The sequence below is a fragment of the Hydra viridissima genome, unplaced genomic scaffold (assembly GCF_058129835.1).
Source record: "Hydra viridissima isolate aposymbiotic clone 2 unplaced genomic scaffold, HvirCarnegie_v1 scaffold_7, whole genome shotgun sequence".
NCBI classification, from domain to species: domain Eukaryota; kingdom Metazoa; phylum Cnidaria; class Hydrozoa; order Anthoathecata; family Hydridae; genus Hydra; species Hydra viridissima.
The window spans coordinates 17,856,587-17,876,868 of record NW_028324306.1 but is presented as its reverse complement, the minus strand read 5'-3'; the positions used below and the strand labels follow the sequence as shown (position 1 = coordinate 17,876,868).

Here is a 20,282-nt window from a genome sequence, read left to right as displayed (position 1 = left end):
TAAATAAAGTTTTCCATAAGAATACTCTAATACAGTTTCTTTGACAACTTTTATGTGCAGTAAAATTTGTATTTCTTTGATATCAAAACGACTTTTATAAAAAAGCAATAAAAAAAATTAAAACAAAAAATAGATATTTACATCAAAAAAACTGTCTGTTGTTTAGGAAGTACTGGGGAATCAGGTCCCCGCTGTTTAGTCAGTAATAGCAGAAAGTGTTTCCAGAAAGGCGAAACTGATTTTTTTTTATTGGCTTTACCAACAAGTATTGGAGAAATTTATGAAGCTGAGATTTGGCATAATAATGCAGGTCCTTCTCCTGGTTGGTTTCTTTTAAAAGTCCAGGTTAGTAAATAAAAATCATTATCGAGCAATATTGCTTGCAAAAAGTTTTGTTTTGATTTATAATTCTTTATTTTTAAGATTTTAAAATAAGTTTGAATCCTATGTTAAATATGCAAACAGTTCATTAAAATTTAACAAAGGCAAAACGAAAAAAAACAATTTATATACAAACGAATAAAGAGAAGGAAATTTTTAATTTGCTGGCAAAAAAAAAAAAACTCTTTTTTTTCTCTGTTAAAGAGTTTCTAGGATTGCACATGTTGCAGCACATTTATATCCGGAAAGTGTAAGGAAAATGTGTTTTAAAAAAAGTTTTTAAATTGGTTGGGATAATTTTAGGTTTGTGATCTCCAAAATGAAAAGCGTGTTGACTTTCTTTGCAATCGGTGGTTAGATGTAGCAGAAGGAGATGGAAGAATTTCGCGAACACTGCGTCCTTCTAACAAAGAAGACATAACTGAGTTCAACTATCTTTTCTCAACATCTGCACTCAAAAATTTGTATGATGGTCATATATGGTTATCTGTTTTTACACGATCCGCACAAAGTTCTTTTACAAGGTGCCAGCGTTTGACTGCATGTATGTCACTATTGCTAACATCAATGCTTGGTAATGCAATGCTTTATGATAAAGGTGAATTTTAATATTTTTTTATTTATAAAAGAGTTTACTGTTATATATTGTAATAATTGTCCTATTTTTTAAAATCTAAAACATTTTTTCTTGATAATTATAGTTTTTGAGAAAAAGAAAATTTTTTTTTTATCTTTTAACCTTAGATCATGCTGCTCCTACTTATAAGATAATCTTGGGGCCAGTCACAATTTCTATAAATGAAATGAGAAATGCCTTGATTGTTGCTCTTATGGTAATTCCTTGTAATCTTTTAATCGTTTTCTTGTTCAAAAAAGCTGGTCCTAAAATTTCCAAAAAGTCAATGAAGTATGAAGTGGAGGAAAGTAGAGTTGGCTCTACTGAAAACATTTGTAAGTAATAGTTTGCTACTTTGAAACTTCTTGAAATATTAAAAAAGGTATTGAAATTTTTTTTTGCATTTTAATTTTTTGTAATTTTGTTTTATTCTAATTTTTATCTAGCCTTGGTCTATTTATTTATTATCATTATTCGTATTATTATCATTTATCATTGTTATTTAAGCAGTGTCGCTAGACTATCAGGAGGAGGCCTACTGGGAAAAGTACAATGCTTGTATCCATTTATTTCATTCTCTTTTTTTTGCTGGGGCTGATGATGAAACAGATAATGACACTGATAGAAAAATGAATAAGAAGCGGAAACCTCTACCTCACTGGTTGGTATATCTCGCTTATGCAATTTCTTTTATTACCACAAGTGTTTCTGCCTACTTTGTGATTATGTATGGATTTCAGTTTGGAAAGTTTACGTCTGAGAAATGGTTGATATCCATGTTTTTTTCACTTCTTTACTCCATTTTCTTGTTCAAACCACTTGAGGTATTTATACATTTTATAATAAAGGAAAATCATAACTTTAGTAAATGATTAGAGTAAAAAGGGGAGCAAAAATAATTTAGTGTCCAGACTACTGATTAACTAAAAGTTATATGATCTTTGAGAACATCTAGGAAAAAGGTTTCACTATTTGAAATAGTTAAACTTTGTTCCTAGATGTTCTCAAAGATCATACAATTTTTAGTTAATCAGTATTCTGGACACTATATTTTTTTTGCCCCCTTTTTTATTCTTTTAGTGATTATAAATTCGATTATAAAGAACCTTTTTCTAAGGTTATACTGTTAACGTTGTTATTTGCTGTGTTGTTAAAAACTCCTCCTTCGAATGGCCATGGCACTGGAGCTGATTCAGTCATGAAGATAAAAGGTTGGTGGAGAGTTTTTTTTTTTCAGCTGATACTCATAAGGGTGCTAAAAAATTTTTTCTTTGTTAGCCGGATACTATGATGATGATGAAGAAATCGTTAAAGTGCTTACTGCAAAGCCTAAGATGCTGAAACATCCTGAAGAAAGAGAATTGAAGGAGTATTATATTAGCATGCTAAAGGCAATCTTTAACTTTTGTATATTTTATATATATATATATATATATATATATATATATATATATATATATATATACACATATATACATAATTATAATCATGGGCGCCGGCAGGATTTTTTACAAGGGGGGGCAAAATAAAATTCAACAGTGATATTTCAAAAACAACATAAATGCATTAATTAATCAAGTCATTTTATCAGACCAGTGACAACAAAAAATTAAAGAAAATGTAAAAATAAAAACACAAGGATTAAATCATTGTTATTCAGTAAAAAGAAATTGTAGTCGTCTGCGTTCACTGCCAAACTAATTTACAATTTGTTCCATAAATTCAGATTTTCTGGAGCGTATTTTTTCACGATGCACGCTCAGCATGCAAAGCCCAGACAAACGCTCATTGGACATGGTTGATCGTAGCCAAGTCTTCACGCGCCGCAATGTACTAAATGATCTTTCTACAGTACATGTTGTTGTTGGCAGTGTTATTAAAATGAGCAAAGCTTCACGAACAGCAGGGTAGAACACAGTCCTTGGTAGTAAATCTGTGAATTCGTTTATTGTGTTTTTAAAAGATTGAATGGCCCAAAAATCAAACCAAATTACACTATCGAGTTTAAAGTTATCAATTTTGTATACTTCATTGACAGTTGACATTTTCTCAATGAATTTTTCACGAGTTAAAGTTCTCATCTTCGCAGGATGAAGAAAACAAAGATTAAATTGAGCAATGTTATCTTCTGAGAGCCGCGTTTGAAGCGAATCGATTAATGAATCGAGATAAGGGATATACATAGCCTGGCGAAAGTATTCCTCGACATTTGTATCCGTTGCTCCACAATTGTTTCGGTATAACTGCCTTGAACATTGCCTTGGTGGTCTTAGTTGAATGTTCAACTTTCCAGACACCTGGATCACTCTCTTGTAGATATCTTCACTGAAATGCATATCTGCCTTGTTACGGTGTAGGTTTATAACCAAGAGCAATTCGTGAATGTGCCTCTGTACTTGTGGAAGTTCTAGTTGAATTGCTTGAAGTGCTTGAGTACAGGGTTCCAGGAGAGCTGAGTAAAATGAAATGATAATTAGTCCAAATAAAAAAGTTGTTGAGCTGGATGCTAACAACAACTGATGTGCCAATTGACGTGTGTTTCCGGTTGCTTCATTAGATAACACATCCAACTGGGTAAATATTTGGTCAAAATTATCACAAAACACTCGTATGCTCTTACACTTTGCAGTCCATCGAGTCTCGCAGAGAAGAGGAACGTTGGGTATCATTGACCTTCTCTTAGGACTTTCACGGAAGAATGCAATAATTGACTTGATAGTACCAATTGTATTGCGAATTTGCGGAAGTGCACTCAGATCATTTACAACCAAGTTCAGTCTATATGATGAGCAATGAACAAAAGCTGCCTTTGGATATTTCATTCTAATTCTTGATTGGACGCCGTTATCCTTTCCTGCCATGGTTGAGCAACCATCATATCCCTGACCTAACAGACGATCTAAATTGAGACCTAATGATAAACACTTGCTTAATATGGCGTCGGAAATTGAAGCTGCAGACATGTCGTTCAGTGGAACAAATCCAAGGAGTTCTTCCCGAATCATTTGCTCTTTTGTTGGGTCGACAAAGCGTATTCCAATGGATAGTTGTTCTGTCCCTGAAATATCGGCTGTTTCATCAGCTAATACTGAGAATCCAATGGAGTTATTTGCAGCTGACATAATATCATTTACCAGAATCTGTTCAGATATTTTGATCAATTCTTTTTCGGTTTGATGTGATGTATATTTTGCATTCTTTGCAGCAGTATCAAGGTGATTTTTTATAATCTTATTACCAGCCTCAATTCGAAAGTTCAATAGCTGATGCATATTTCCTTTACTTCCTTCCTTCCATCGCAGAGCCAAATCATTTGTTCCACACAACAAAATCGTTGAAAGGATAGAAAAGAGCTTCTGTCTGTTTGCTTCAACAATGCGTTTTACAGAATCATCAAGTTGACATACAATTTCTTTGTTTGGATTTCTTCTTACTGCCATGAAGTTTTCAGCATCTTGTTGAGAACACATATGCCATGACGATGACATGTGATTTCGAGCACATTCGTTAAAATCCTTATATTTTCTTAAGGCTGTAGTAATAAATGCACCTTGAAAACCTCGATGTACCTTTTGTGGGAAAAGAATGCAATATATACAAACAGCACCTTTAAGTTTTAAAGAGTACGCCAGCCAAGGAGCATATTGAACCAACCATGCATGTCTAAACCGTCGCTTTCCAGCTTCATGTTCTGGCACATCTTTTTTAAGATCATAAGTTTCATGGGGCTTGAATGGCTCGGTAAGTATATGATACTTGAGATCATCATTAATTCTAGCTGTTGCCTGAATATAAAGTCCAACATCGAAAACTGAGTTACCGTTATCATTTTTACATTCTGATGATTTATCTCCAATCATAACCTCTGACGTTTTCTGCATGTTTCCATTGCATGCATCAACATCTTGTTGCTGCCTTGCATCACAATCGGTTTCACTTGGTGCCACTACCGGTTGAGGAAGAGTAATATGTTCCTGTGATTTATCGGAATCATCTGTAGTTGCAACACGTTTAAAATTGAAGTAATCCAAAATATTACTACTTTGTCGTTTTTTGGACATTTTTTTCAGTATTCTGAAAAAAAAATATTGTAAAAACCTAAATTTAGAACAGTCCACAAAATTAAATAAATTGAAGAAACTTTTTTTCAAAAATTTTTTATGATATCAATCATATATTTCTGAATAAAGATTTTACATTCATGGTTGTTTACAATCAGTAAAAAAACTAATGTGAAGTAAACACCAAATAATGCTAAATTATATAGTAATATAATGATTAGTTAAAAAACATTAAATAGAAGTTAGACATTCCAAAAAACAAAACAAAAATTAAAATACAACAGGTTAATGCAAGTTAATCAAATTGAATATATATAATTATAATAATCAACATTTAGCTAGCAAAAAACACAAGGTAGTAGTATTATTAAAATGAATATAACACAATAAATTGGAAAAAAATAAATAGAAATACAATACAAACAAGAAATATTCTGCCAACAAACAAAAAAACAACAGCATAAAAAAGTAAATGAAAATGACACATTAAAAAATAATTTAAAAAATTTGATCACTGTATCCAATTTGTTTTTTTCTATTTGTTCCTTTTTTATTTTTCTATGATCTGGTTCTATCATATTTTTTTTTAAACTTTCATTCAAACATCTTTTTTTTAAAATATAAAATATGCCTTTATAAAAAAGCTTCCGTCATCGTGGAAGTCATTGCATTTGATAGTAATATTTCATTTAAACTCTTGTCATTTACATTACGGTTAGTAAACTATAAATGAATTAAATTGATAAGATATCGAAATAAAATCTTTTAACAGTTAAAAGAAATTTTGTGAATATTAAAGTTTGTTATTTTGCTTTTCCAGGGGGGGGGGCAACTGCCCCCCCCCTTGCCCTTGCCTGCCGGCGCCCATGATTATAATATAGGGTGGGTCATATTGTAGTAAATGTTTCCGTTGGAGTACTGAAACACTGTTAAGAAGTTGTTACATGTCCCAATTTTTAAAACAAAATCGTAATTCAAATTTTTTTATTAAATGTTAAAACTTGCCAACTTTTAGTCAGAAAACTATTATTGTTGCATAACCCTAAGAATGTAAAAAAGAAAAATACAACTTTTGACAGTCAATGCATTTGTCAAAACATTTTTCCAATAGCAGTTAGTTAAGAACTCTGTTCAGACAAGCTATTCAAGAAATAATGAAGATGTACTTATTATTTGAAATAACTATTGGTATCTATTTTAGACAATTCAAGCCTAGTTTTCTTGCCCAACAGAGCCATGCTGAAATATCTTTAAGCCATATTTTATTTTCTATCAAATCCAAACATGGCAGTTTTTTCATCTCACCACTTAGCAACATAGTCTTCCGTTCTCTCCAAAATTTTCTTTTTTTTTGTACTAGGAACACCTTCATCGTAGGTCTCTTTCACTTAGCAACGTTTGCTGGATTATGTGGTCTAAATGACGTGGTCAAAAGGTTTATCATCAGTTAGGTGAAACAAATAACACTTGACAAATTTTCCAAATTTGATTTGTAAGAAGATCAAAAGGGTAACAAAAAAGTCATCGGTTTGGTTTGTAGTAGCACAAGTTGCCTGAAGTATACAAATTTGTTAATCGATGAAAAAAAAAAAAATTTAACATGCTACTAAATGAATTATTATAATATTTAACATGCTGAAATAGCTACGCTAACTGCAGCTATATCAAAAAGTAATTATAAGTTTAGTCAATTTCACTCTGGAATAATTTATGAAGTGATAATTTTACAAAAATATTGAAACACTAACAGTTATTTGTCTTTTATTTTATAGGATGCTCTAAACTTTTGCAAAGCACTGTTTACTACTAATATAATACTATTAGCATGAATCATCAAAAAATCTAAATGTGATTGTAAAATACCTTCATCCTGCAACAACACCACTGAAATGGCATCATTTTAAGCAAACTGTAAATTTCAAGTTCAAGTTGGCAAAACCAAATGAAATTTTTTTTACATTTCTTTCACATTAATAGAGACAACAAAATGCAAATTTATTTCCATGCTTCATTTATAAATAAAAAATTTCGACCCACCCTAATGTGTATTGCATACTTGATATACATATATATATATATATATATATATATATATATATATACATACATACAGTGCCGGTTTTAGCACTACCAGCGCCCTGGGCGAGATTTCTACGGCGCCCCTAGCTCAATTGAACCCTATACAAAAAAAGACTAAATTTCGCCCCTTTATATTCGGCGCCCTGGGCCATCGCCCAACCAGGCCCTACCCTAACGCCGCCACTGTATATATATATATATATATATATAGTTTCCAACATGCTGACCGTTGAGTTTAAAAGATTTTTTTATTTTATAGGAGAAGAAAATCAAATTCATCATCAGAGAAATCATTGTTCATGTTTTATTTCTCTTGCTTATTATAATTGTTGTATATTCTACCTCTGATCCAGATTCTTTCCAATTTTACCAATCAGTTAACCAATTGTGTGTATTCAATGGAATAAATAAAGACTACTATCGCGGTCGTGCATACGAGGGTAAACCTAAAAAAGAAAAACTCCATACTGCAAACCAAGTTAGAAAGTTCTTACTCATCTACTTTCTTTTATTTCTAAATTTCTCCGTGTTTTTCTCCGCATTTTTTACCTTTGAAGTTTATTTTTTGATATTAATGTTTTTTTGCGTCGTTCCTGTGAATCTGCGATTGGTTCTTTAAATAATTTATTCTTCGCATGATTAAGTTATTACGTAATTAAATTACCGATAAAAAAATTGTCTCGTTTACATTGAACTAGGTACAAAATGTTAAAGATTGGTATGATTGGGCTCGATATTCAGTAATAGATTATTTGTTTCCCGATGTTTGGTATTCCAATCGCCATATGTTTCCCAATGGGTATGTAAGTGATTCTGCATCATCTAAAGTTTTATCGATGGCTCGGTTCCGTCAACTACGTATAAAGCCAAGTAAGTAACTTATTTTTATTTTATTTTTGTAAAAAGAAAATATAATCATTCATTTTTATAATTATGTAAGAAGAAAATATTTGAGATTAAAATAAGTGAGCGATATTTGAGAACGAAGTACTTCAGTCATAACTAGGTTTTAGTTCGTACATGTTTTGTTTTAATATTCAATCATATTTTGTAGCTGAACATGTTTTCATTAAACATGCTTACATTAGGTACAAATTTCAAACTTTGTTAAGAAAAAATTAAAAATCGTGTTGTTGTTGTGGGTGTCGTATTTTTGCTCTACAAATGAATATTTTCCCTCAGACTCTTGTGTAAAGCATCCAGTGTTTAAAGATATAATAAACGAGTGCAATGCCGGATACAGTTTTTCCATTGAACAAGACAAAGACTTCAAAGCTGGCTGGTTGCCTCCGCTAAACCTGTCGGAAAGGATGCGGAGAAGAAGAGGGAAGCGGATTTCACTTTGGAAAGGTTTAGAAGATCCTTGGTTATATCAATGTGAGGTTTTTTTTTTTTTTTTTTTTTTTTTTCTACTTACAATAAAGGAAGGCAAGCATTTAACACAGATTTTTTATGAATGATTTTTAGAAATTATAACATTGATTTTACATATATTTATATCACAATGAATGGTATTTTAGTTTTTTCTTCTATTTTAATGATTAATTATTATTTGTAGACAAGTTAAGTTTTGGTCTTCTGTGGAAATCTACATTTATATATATATATATATATATATAGTATTGTAGAAATTATGTTAATATTTCCAGTAAGAGTGCTCAATACAGCGTAGAATAAGTAGAGCGAATATATTATTTTTGTTATTATATAAACTAAATAATTAGCTTGGTTTAAATTACATTACTTAAAGTTTCACGCAATAGCGATCATCAGATGTTATAAACCGTAAAAAACGTAACGACAAAAAAACCTTTAAAGACAGATGGTATAAGCATAAGAATTCTTTTCGTTATGAAAGTAAAGCAAACTCCACTGAACTTTCTAAATTTGTATGGGAGTGCAAAAGTAAAGGTTTAGAACCCATCCTTACGTGGAATATTCTCGATCAGGCAGAACCATTTAAACCTGGTGGTAATTACTGTAATTTGTGCTTGACCGAAAAGTACCACATTATTAATTCGGAACTAGACTTGCTCAATAAACGAAGCGAACTAACATCAAAGTGCCGCCATGAAAATAAATTTTTAATAAGAAACTTTAATGCCATCATAGCAGACACTCCATAGCACTTTTTTCGTATTTTTTTGTCGTTACGTTTTTTACGGTTTATAACATCTGATGATCGCTATTGCGTGAAAATTTAAGTAATGTAATATAAACCAAGCTAATTATTTAGTTTACATAATAACAAAAATAACATATATATATATATATATATATATATATATATATATATATATATATATATATATATATATATGTATATGTATATATATATATATATATATATATATATATATATATATATATGTATATATATATATATATATATGTATATATATATATATATATATATATATATATATATATATATATATATATTATGTATGTATGTATGTATGTATGTATGTATGTATGTATGTATGTATGTATGTATGTATGTATGTATGTATGTATGTATGTATGTATGTATGTATGTATGTATGTATGATTTCCACAGATCCACTGAGTTAGAGATATGTTGCATTCAATAATATTTCTTCTGCTGATCAAAATAAATAGTTTTGCACATAAAATACATAACATTAAATGATTTCTTTAAGGCTACCAAAGAATTCTTTTTGCTTTTATCGAAATAAAATTGGTTCAAAAAAAGGTTACTTACCGGTTGCCGGTAATAATTCATTTTTCAAAAGATAAACGTTGAGTTCCATTTTCTTTCTAAATGCCTTAGTAACGAATCTGACGTCAATCATAATGCAGAGATTTTATTTTTGGTAAATTTCTTTCTCATTCGTCAAAAAAATGGACCGAAAAAAAATACACATGTTAAATTTGAATTACTACATCACTCAATAACGAACTTCGTGTTAGGGATAATTTCTTATTGTGCGTTTTTTTTACGCAAAGCAACATCCATTTTAAGTGCAGTAAAAAACATTTTTGCTTATCAAAAATTTATCTGCGATTTAATAAAACGTCGCCTGAATAAAATGCATATTTACGGTTAAGAAGTTAGGTATCATTCCTTGTGATGGTTTGTTTTAAGGGGAAATATTTCTCGAAACAATTTTTCCATCAGCAAAATGTAAAAATAGTGCGATTTAGAAATATTTTTTTAAAATTTTCTTGGTGGTTGAGTTCAAATTCTTCATAAAGCTGGTTCTTACGTCTTTCTGTTATTGAAGTAAAAAAACAGTTTTCGGCTTCCTTGTAAAAATTTTTTTTTTTTTTTGATAACAAAAAAACAACGGAGATTATTTTTTTATCTTTGTTTATTGAGATGTAGATTTTCGTTTAGGATAAATCTAATATTTAGCAAATATTATTATTGTTTTAATCATAAGACATCAGCGATACGCTAATTTCATGCATATATATATATTATAAATATGCATAATAAAGTTGCCTGTGTATATATATATATATATATATATATATATACATATATATATATATATATATATATATATATATATATATATATATATATATATATATATATATATATATATATACACAGGCAACTTTATTATGCATATTTATAATGAAAAAGAGTTTAAAAAGTTAGTATCCGTCTGGATTTTTAAATGGAAAAACTCTGGTGCACACAAACCTTAACTCTAACAGTTGGCCTTTTTCTTAGTTTAAAAAAATTTCTTTGAAAATGTTTGAATAATCGAAATATTGATGTTTCTAAAATCATCACTTTATATGCATATTTGCTGTGTAAATATTCAAAGCAAATATATACATAATGCGAATATTGTAAAAATAGTTAGAAAATTTATATATCCTAAAATAATTACAATTTTTAAATAAATTTTTTAAAATTTTAACGGAACGATTCCTTTTTATTTTTTATTTTTTAATGAAAATACCTCTTGCTAAAGTGTTTAAACTTTAACTGAGGTTTTTTAATCTCACGACTCGTAAACGGCAATTGCTTTTGTTTTTTGTGATATTTTTCTTAAAAGAAGACTAAAATCAAATGAAAAACAAAGCAAAAAATCTGCTGGGGGCCTGTTTTTAAGTGTCTGTCAACAAACACCTTTCAGCCCCCCAATCATCGTGAGCTTGATTGTGGGGCTGAAAGATTAAGCCAGGACTATTAACAAGACCACTCATAATATCAATGTTTTAAACATGGATTCAAGAATTGACGCTTTTTATAACCAACTTCGCGATTCGCTTATTTTCTGAAGTTTTCTGTAGTCTTGTTCGAACACATTAATTCAGTATGACAACAGATTAGGTAAAATTGGTGAGGTGTTTCTTTAACATATTCTGGTCTTTTGTTGCCTGACGAGCACGTTCTTAAATAAGATCAAATGTCATGCATATAAAAAACAAAAATGTTCGTGTATATAAAAAATACTTAAATGCAAAACAAGTTACAAATTCGACAGAACAAAAATTATTGAAAAAAAGATTGGAACTGACTATCCTATGTATTGTATTTCATGCTTAAATTTTGATGTAACGCGTGTTATGTGCTTAAATTATGAGTTTAAAACAATTCAATTTGCTTAACTGTGCGTAAATAACATAATAAATGAATAAGCGAAATAAAAATGAAAGAGCTTGAGCTCGGTTAGTCTTTATCTTGAAACCTCTTGCACGACGCCTTGAACCGATGCTTAATTCTGAATTTCAATCTTCAGATGGTAAAAATAAAAACGAATCAAATTTAGTTTTGTTACATTCGACAGTCTTAATTAGAGAAATTTCTACAAAGAAAGATGCACTTTTTCGAACATATGGTTTCACACGTCTTAGCACTCGACTGGAACTTCGGACGTAATCCAACGCGATTCAGCAGTTGAAAACCATCAGTTGTTGTTAGCTCCTCAGCATTTATAGCCACAATCAAAAAAATTAAAGCATATATCTTTATGAACATTCTGACAATTTTTCTTTCTCAAAAACAACTTTCTAGTAGCGAATATTAACGATACGTTAAATACGATTTAGCTTCAGTTCCGTTTCAATGTTCGATTTGTTTAAGGTTGTCACAGTATGTTTTTCTTGAATGATCGATTTTACATAAAATAACAATTGAAACAACATAAAACCATTGTTTTGGTTGTATAATCTTTGAATTTGTTACTACATAAAATCACAAAATTATAAAAACACAATTCAAACTTTTTAATTTCTCTTGACAATTCAAGCTTTAGCTTTTTTTTTTATGTGTTCAATGTTTTCACGGGCGGACTTAATGTAACACTTTCCTTATATATAGGAGGGAAAAAATTAAAATATTTTTTTGTTTACACATTTGAAAAATAACCTTCTCTAGTAATCGTAAGCTTTCGCATTTGTAATCAAAATTAATTTAATTCCTTTAGTTTCTTTTCAACAAAATTTTTTTTTTAAACATTTCTTCCCCAGCCCCTCCTCAAGATCCCATCCCTATTTTTAAGTTCTGGATCCACCTCTGGTATTTTAAAAAAACAGGAAAATGATATTGAAAAAATCTCTGGATTCGTATAATATGTTGCAACATGGGCTTGTTCTGTTAAAACAAGGGGAAGGGGGGGGGGGGATTTATAGAAGAACTTAAAACAAAAAAACTTAACATTTTTAAAAGCTACATTTAATTATTGTTTTGATACGGAAGCATATTTGAAGATCAACATGCTTTAAAACTGAAGATATAAAAACACACAAGTCGCTATAAATCAGGGTTGAGGTTTTACAAAAAAAGGTTCCATTTGAGGCAGTGTTTCCATTATTGTTATACTATTGTTATTTTAAAGTTTAATTACTTCAATATACATTATTTAGTGTTTACTTTAATCTACAAACAATCCCCCTCTTGCTAAAAGTTGAAAAAAAGAAGCCGACCAACAAGCAAAAGAATAACTTTTTGTGAAAAAAATAATTTTTTTGTTACAAATTAAATATTTGTAATTTGAAAATTTTTGTTAAATTTATCTTCAATTATTAGTTGCATTGCATATTTTCAATATGGTCATATCTTTCCATCAAAATAATGGAAAGATCACTCTGAAATTCCTCTGTGGTTCGTAATTTTTAGCTTGGAAAAAGCGTTGCCGATTGGCAATATAAAATGTCAAATTACTTCTATGCCGAATTCAGGTTTTTTTCAATCAGCTATTGCAGTGATTAAAGAATTTCAAATTTTTTGGCTCTAACTTACAACCAATATGCGCACTGTTTTGAGTGCTTTGGGTAAAGTTTCAAGTTCTAAAGGTATATGACCTGCATGTAAATCAACTGAATAATATATTGTGTTGAACGAAGTCCCCATCAAGAGCTATCTTTAGGACAAGTGTAGAAGAAGCAGAAAGTGGTTTTCCGTCTCGCTCCAGTAATCGGAAAATATTTGGTTAACAGTTTACTTCTTTTTTTTTGTTGTTGATGGTTCGTCTGGTAACAGCTTTTGTCTTTCTTTTTAAAATCTCTTTACAATCTGCATACTTACACGTTGCTGTCTGACCTTTTTATTCTCGTAAAAAATGCTTCCAAACAATAAAATTACTTTTATTATCGTAGCCCATATAAGGAGTGCATTGTGGGAAACCGGGAAAAGAGTTAAATTTGAACGAGTCTAGATACATTCAACACCTTGGGAAAGATATATATTTTTTTTAATTCATAGTATTTATTTAAAATTAATAGTAATTATAACAAGTCTGTTACGTAATAATTTTCATCTTTCTTTTTAGTTTGTCCTGAAAAGGACACAAATGTTTGAAAAACTATATTTTAAAATACATCTTTTGATATAAATAAAAGATCAAACTTAAAAAAGCATAACCAGAATTTTTTTTTTCTCTAAAAAACTGCTGATAATATTCTTTCCCCATGGTTTGGGTGTTCCCTTTGTCTCTTAAACTTTTTATTCATGTTGGCTTAAGATTTGCATGAATACCTCTGGATTGTTCGGCAAAGTTGCGCGATCCTTTCCTAATGGTGTTCCACATACGGTTGTACATGACACAGTGGAATGTGCACTTTCGATGTTTTACTTATTTTTTTATCTAACTTTGCTGCAACATCTTGTACTGAAAGAAACGAATTTTTTAGATTTGTTAATGCTTCTTTGAAGTCAGGCAGTAATTTGCTAGAGAAACAACTATTTCTTACATTTCGAAAATCTCTTAAACACTCATTGGAATTAAACATTAATAATTTTAACATATTTCTTTTAAGAGAATCGACGTTTTCTGATATTTTATTTGAGTTTTCATCCCATCCCATTCTCTACCTTGGTAGCCTCGTCGAATAACATTTATAAAGTTTATTCGATCATCGAACCTTCGCTAGGTAACAAAAAGTTACCTAGCAGCGGAACAAAGCCAATTATGAAATAAAGCAATCAGATGCTTAATTAAAGTATCCAGACCCAGATCAAGATACAAAATTCGAAGATTGATACAGTCCATAAAATCTTTTATGAATGATTTTACTGATTTGTTTTGTACACTAACAGTACCAATAATCGATACAGCCCAGAGTTCAGTTTCTGACTCCAAAGGAGAAATTTACACCATAAATAAGCTCTTTTCCCAGAATGCTCAGATAAGAAAAATAGTACATTCCCACATTTTAAATTGAAAGCAACATAATAACCTAAATCTTACAAAGTCAACTTTTCTATAATGTGCCCAAAATAACAATTCAATTCAGAAATATCTTCAAAAATAGCTAGAAATTGTGAACGTTGTGTCACTGTTTAGGAACAAATTTAAATTATTTTTCCCTCCACAGTCAAAAACATTTATGATATCTTTAAAGAATTAACCTCCACCGTCTTGTCAGGGCGGTCTTTTTATATATAATGTTTTATTAGTGAATTAGTAGTATGAAGTGGGTTAAGGTTAAGGAGGTATGGGTACAAGGGTTATGTGGAAGTTATGTGGAGGTTGGGGTTGAGGGCTATATCGAAGGATCGTGGAGGTTAGGATTGAGGCTGAGGGTCTGTGTCTAATTGTGTTTTTCGTCCTCGGTATATTCTATTCTACAAAAAATCTCAATTGGTGTGTAATGGCTATCACTCTTATTCATTACGTTAATAAAATTACAAATAATATTTTCTTACTCTTCTTGTTTATTCTAATACTGTCTTTTATCAATTACTCCTCTTCTACTCTTCTTCTTTAAACGAATATTTCTTCTTTTTCTTTATTTCATACGGCTAATAATTCCTTTTGATTTTCTTTAATCAATTTTTCTTCTGACTTCTGTTTAATTCTTTACTTCTTCTGTTTATCAAATATGTCTTCTTTTTTATCTTTTATTCAATTAAAAAAACTTCTTGCTTATCCAAACTCTTTAACCAAAAAAATTTTCGCCCTCCAAAAAATCTTCTTAAAAACTTTTACTTCTCTTTAAACTCCGTGTTCCTTCTTTAAAACTTTGTCTATCTACCTTCTCTTTCTGTCTGTCTCTCTATTTTTGTTTTTGCTTGTTTTCAGTTGGGATACTTATCATTTACTTATATGGTAGATTGAATCCGTGTGTACGATTATTCTCAGTCTTTGTTTTTAAATCTTCTTTCCGCTTTATTATTTATTAAGGTGGTAGGTTGATGGTTTTTCGTGTGTACGTCTTTTTCTAGTCGTTGTTTTTAAATTAATTCTCCTTTCTCACAATCTTATGAAATCTTGATGAAGGAAGATCTAAATAACGAGATTTGACACAAGTTTCCTAATCCTTTACCTAGAGTAGCATCCATCTCTTTTGTTTTGTCTTTTGATAGTTCTAGCACAGTTTGTAATTGCTTGAACATTTCGAGGGATAGCTGCTGAATAGAAGTTCTCCTTGACTTGTTTTCTGGCGCTCCAATAGTTCCTTTGAGAGGAACTATTGGAGCGCTCACATACCGATTCCGATTGTGAAGGTAAATGTGACATCGATAAAAGCGTTTTTAAAGAGCTCTCTAAGGATAAGTAAAAAATAGATCCACTAATCAAATTTTCTGTACTCATTTAATTTTTTATGATTCCAGAAGCAACCTGTATAGAATTTGTACTTCAATAAAATTTGTTGAAAAAAATCAAATACTTCTTTGCAGTAAAAAAAAAAAAATAAATTTAAAAACAATGACAAGTACTGAGAAAACAGTTTTTCATCTGCTCAGCTTGAAAGGAACCTAGTTCAACTTCTATTTTAATGGTAATGGCCAAAGCGTTGGTGGTATTTCACGTACGAGAATGATCACGTGCAAGATATGTAAAGCAAGAAGAACATAAGTTGGTTGTAAATTTAGGTACAGTTATCTCGTCTTGATGAGGGAGACTGGCACTGCTGCTATTTTTCAAAAAAATGTTTTCCACTCCACCTAAATAAAAGTAAATTTAAGAATAAATGTAATAATATAGAAATAATGAAAATGGCGATGTAAAAAATCATGAAATGTACCTTAGCTACTTAAGCTCCTACATTCACCACTTGCAGAGTTTCCCTTTTTTTATTCTAGACAGATTTCTGCTGCACTTAGGACAAACAATTGATGGATACCATTCGTTGTTCATTAAATATCCAGGAAAGATAAACAGCTGAATTTGTTGTTTTTTTTACGTTTTCACTTGTTTTTTTTAATGAGTTTGATCTTTTGCCTAGCAACAACACACAGAATTCATAGCTGAGAGAAATACTAAATACTTATAAAGTCACAAGATGTCATGTTTATACAAAGGAAAAAATAGCATTTATATTTTTAAACAAATTTTTAAAAAGAGAATATATCTGAAAATACACTTTTTTTTTTTTTACCTCGTCACTGTTATTTTTTGGGGAATAGTGCCCAAGTAACTGACCCGAGAGCTCCTATCTATATAGGGTGATAGTAGAGATGTTCTCACATCCTGTAGAGACAGTTTTGAAATCCATCTGTTACATCCGCGGAAATAAACTGGTTTTAAAGTTTTGGTTTATAGGTTTTTTGAGTTGTTTTTTTGAGTTACACGAGTAAAAGAAAATCTATGGTGAGTTACAAGAGGTAAGTTACAAGGCAAACATATCAATCAAATCAAACATATCAACCAAAGAAGCAAACGTGAGAAAATTTCAATATTTCAGTTTTGTTAAGAAAGGTTTTTTTTTTTTCTTTACTTTTGGTCGTTTTTCTAGTTGAGATCAACTCCCTGGTTCAAACTGATCAACTTTTGAACATAAAATCACCTATTTTAATCGAAAGCTGCGTTACTCCTGTTTTAAGCATCTTTAGTGTTTTAAATTAATTATCTTACCATAGATTTTCAGTTATTCATGTAATTGAAAAACAATTTTTATAAAAGTTTCTACCAAATCTTTGTTGAGCTTAAATAAAGCATTTAGCAGACTATAATAGTACTGTTAGCAACATTAAAAGGAAATGTAACAAGCGGAATTAGTTAGCACCTCATGCTCTTTTACTCCTAACCCCCCTCATTCCTGTTTCTCACTGCCGTAAAGTGAATGTTCAAATTTCCTACTAAAGGAAAAGTACGATGAGTGGTAATGATGTCGTGATTTTATGCCAAAAAAAAAAATGCTTACCACCTGCTAGACACGTTTTTATCAGCAGATATTTCTTACTGCTTTTAAAGTTTTCAAATTCGCTATCTTTCGCATTTGTTATATTTAATTTCGCATTTGTTATATTTAATTTCGCATTTGTTATATTTAATTTCGCATTTGTTATTTATAATTCCAATAAAAGAGTATACCGTAAGCCTTTTTTTATTTTTTATTTTATTCAGCTGCGTTGGTTTTAAAGAACCCTGTTCCATTCAATGGCTTTTTCAACATTTATAGCGGTTCTTCTTATTCCGTGAGCATCGGTCCTAACCGTATTATTGCTAAAAAAATCTTAAATGGCGAATTGAAGAAAAAATTTTGGATTGATAGATACACTAGGGCTGTTTTTACAGAGATCAACATTTACAACGCCAACACAAATCTCATGCTGATTGTTACAATATTACACGAAGTATTGCCTACTGGAGGATGGAATTTCTATAGTAACATTCAGCCTTTGCGGTTATATCGATATGTTGGTGGATTGGGTAATCTGATCATTTTGTTTGATCTTCTTTTCGTTATTACAACGCTTAGAGGGCTTTACAAAGCTTTGCGGGCTGCGCATAAAAGTGGTGTTAAAGAGTATTTGCTAAATACGTGGAATTTCCTGCACGTTGTTGTGACAACCTTCTCATTGTTAACAATTTGTTTAATGATAGGAAGCATGATAGCTGTAAAAAATGCAGTCTTAGAATACACAGATAAACCAGAGGAATTTATCAGCTTTCAATTGGTCGGTAATCTGCAGTATCTCAGCATTAGTGGTTTGGGCTTTGTGTTGTTTTTTGGCAACCTGGAAATGTTGCGTATTTTGCGATTTAACCGAAGGATAGCTTTGTTGCTTAATTCATTCTCTGTAATGAGCGCCCCTCTATTGTCATTTGGTATAATCTTCGGAGTTGTGTTGATGGCCTTCGTTTCCTTTGCCTACATGATTTATGTAGACAAACTCTTTTTCTTTCGATCTATCTCGTCTAGCTTTACAACTATGTTTCTGGGTAAGTTCGATGTATCTCTCTATTTTCAGAATGCTCCTGTTTTCGGGCCCATCATGTTTATAACCTATATGCTGTCGATACAAATAATTATGGTAAACTTACTTATCGGATTCATCTGTGAATCTTTTAATGAAGCTAGCAGAACCAACGCTTCAGTTCAAGAACCAAATGTGATGGAGTACGTCACTGAAAAAATAAAAAAAATAAACAGTAAAAGTAGGTAATTGTTTTTTTTTAGCTTCTGCACTGGAGATGAAATTTGTAACTCATTTAACTTTATTGTGATTACAGCTACGGTGGGGAACACAATTTACACAGAGTGGAGTGATGAATGGGGACAGTTAGTTGAAGGTTTGGAAGAATGTTGTGACAACTGCATATACATTATCAGAAACATGGAAGGAGAAGAGTACAGACAAGCTCGGTTCTTTGAAAAGGAAGATGTGAAGAAAGATATCATGCTGATTGCTATTCTCGGGCTGGATTTCTTTACATATGAATCAGAGGTAAATTTATGACAAAATTTGTAACAAATTTATAACAAAATTATGAACAAAATTATAAACAAAGAGGACTGCTCTAAACTTAAGAGTTTTCTATCGCTGAACTTAATCATAGAAATTGTTTTCTCACTTTATTTGCTCTTTTAGTTTTGTGATGGTTTAACCATCTTTGAAAAGAAACTCCATAAACTGCCACTTGGGGAAGCAAAAACCTTTTTGCTTCAGGCTTTTGCTCTTCGCCATGATAATATGCAAGAAAAGTGCTCCACGTTGGGTTTCTGTAAAAATAACGAACGTGATTACAAAGAAAACAAATATGAAGCAAATGGTTCATTTCGAGGAAGTGACTTGAGTGTGAAATATGTTTATTAATTTCGTTTGAATTCAAGAAAATTTGTAAATTTAAATGTTTTGCATCAACAAATCTTCAACAATTTTTTTTCATCTTTTGTTCAAAACAACAAGCAACCTTAAAAAAATTTACACTTTACATAAAGTGGTTGACTTTCCGAATCTCTTTCTGCCAAGCCTGGCGAGTTTACATTACAACAAACTCGGTGTTGAAAACGTAAATGAAGAGTTCAAACTCCAAAGAGTTAAAGTTGTAATGGTGTTGTTCTTATTTAAACGTCCATTACTTAAAAAGAGAAAATAAATGGATGTTCGCCAAGTTAACATTCCAATTAAACGTATTTAGTGAGTTTAAAAATGGCTATGACAAAAAATATTTTTGACAAAAATTAGAAAAAAAAAAAAAAATACAAAAACTATAAATCTCCAAACAAGCAATCAACAAATTAACTTAATAGAGTTTTATTTAAAAGGGTAACGAAAAAAATACAGACAAATTCATTTAGAATAAATGTATTTCGTTCTTCGATCAATGCAGATGTCCATCGAATCATCATAGAATTTACGCGACACATTTTCAAGAAATTTTAAGAAGATTTTTATAAGAGCTTCACAGGGATTTGGTTTACAGAAAAGTTATTTAATTATGATATGATGATGTGCAAATATATATTCCGATAAACAGAACCTGAATAAT

General features: G+C 30.6%; 1 protein-coding gene across 1 annotated transcript in view; it reads left to right on the top strand.

The window, feature by feature from the left end:
• The window catches only part of LOC145185004 (uncharacterized), a 41,095-nt gene extending 21,427 nt beyond the window's left edge, over window positions 1-19,668 (top strand). The window contains exons 27-38 of the mRNA XM_090092348.1: window positions 167-345; window positions 685-979; window positions 1,126-1,332; window positions 1,505-1,821; window positions 2,115-2,208; window positions 2,276-2,388; window positions 7,397-7,615; window positions 7,836-8,007; window positions 8,320-8,514; window positions 17,913-18,947; window positions 19,023-19,237; window positions 19,382-19,668. Coding sequence (XP_089948474.1) covers window positions 167-345; window positions 685-979; window positions 1,126-1,332; window positions 1,505-1,821; window positions 2,115-2,208; window positions 2,276-2,388; window positions 7,397-7,615; window positions 7,836-8,007; window positions 8,320-8,514; window positions 17,913-18,947; window positions 19,023-19,237; window positions 19,382-19,606 — 3,266 coding nt within the window. The 3' untranslated portion in view covers window positions 19,607-19,668. The remainder of the gene's footprint in view (window positions 1-166; window positions 346-684; window positions 980-1,125; window positions 1,333-1,504; window positions 1,822-2,114; window positions 2,209-2,275; window positions 2,389-7,396; window positions 7,616-7,835; window positions 8,008-8,319; window positions 8,515-17,912; window positions 18,948-19,022; window positions 19,238-19,381) is intronic.
• The last annotated feature ends 614 nt before the right edge of the window (window positions 19,669-20,282 follow it).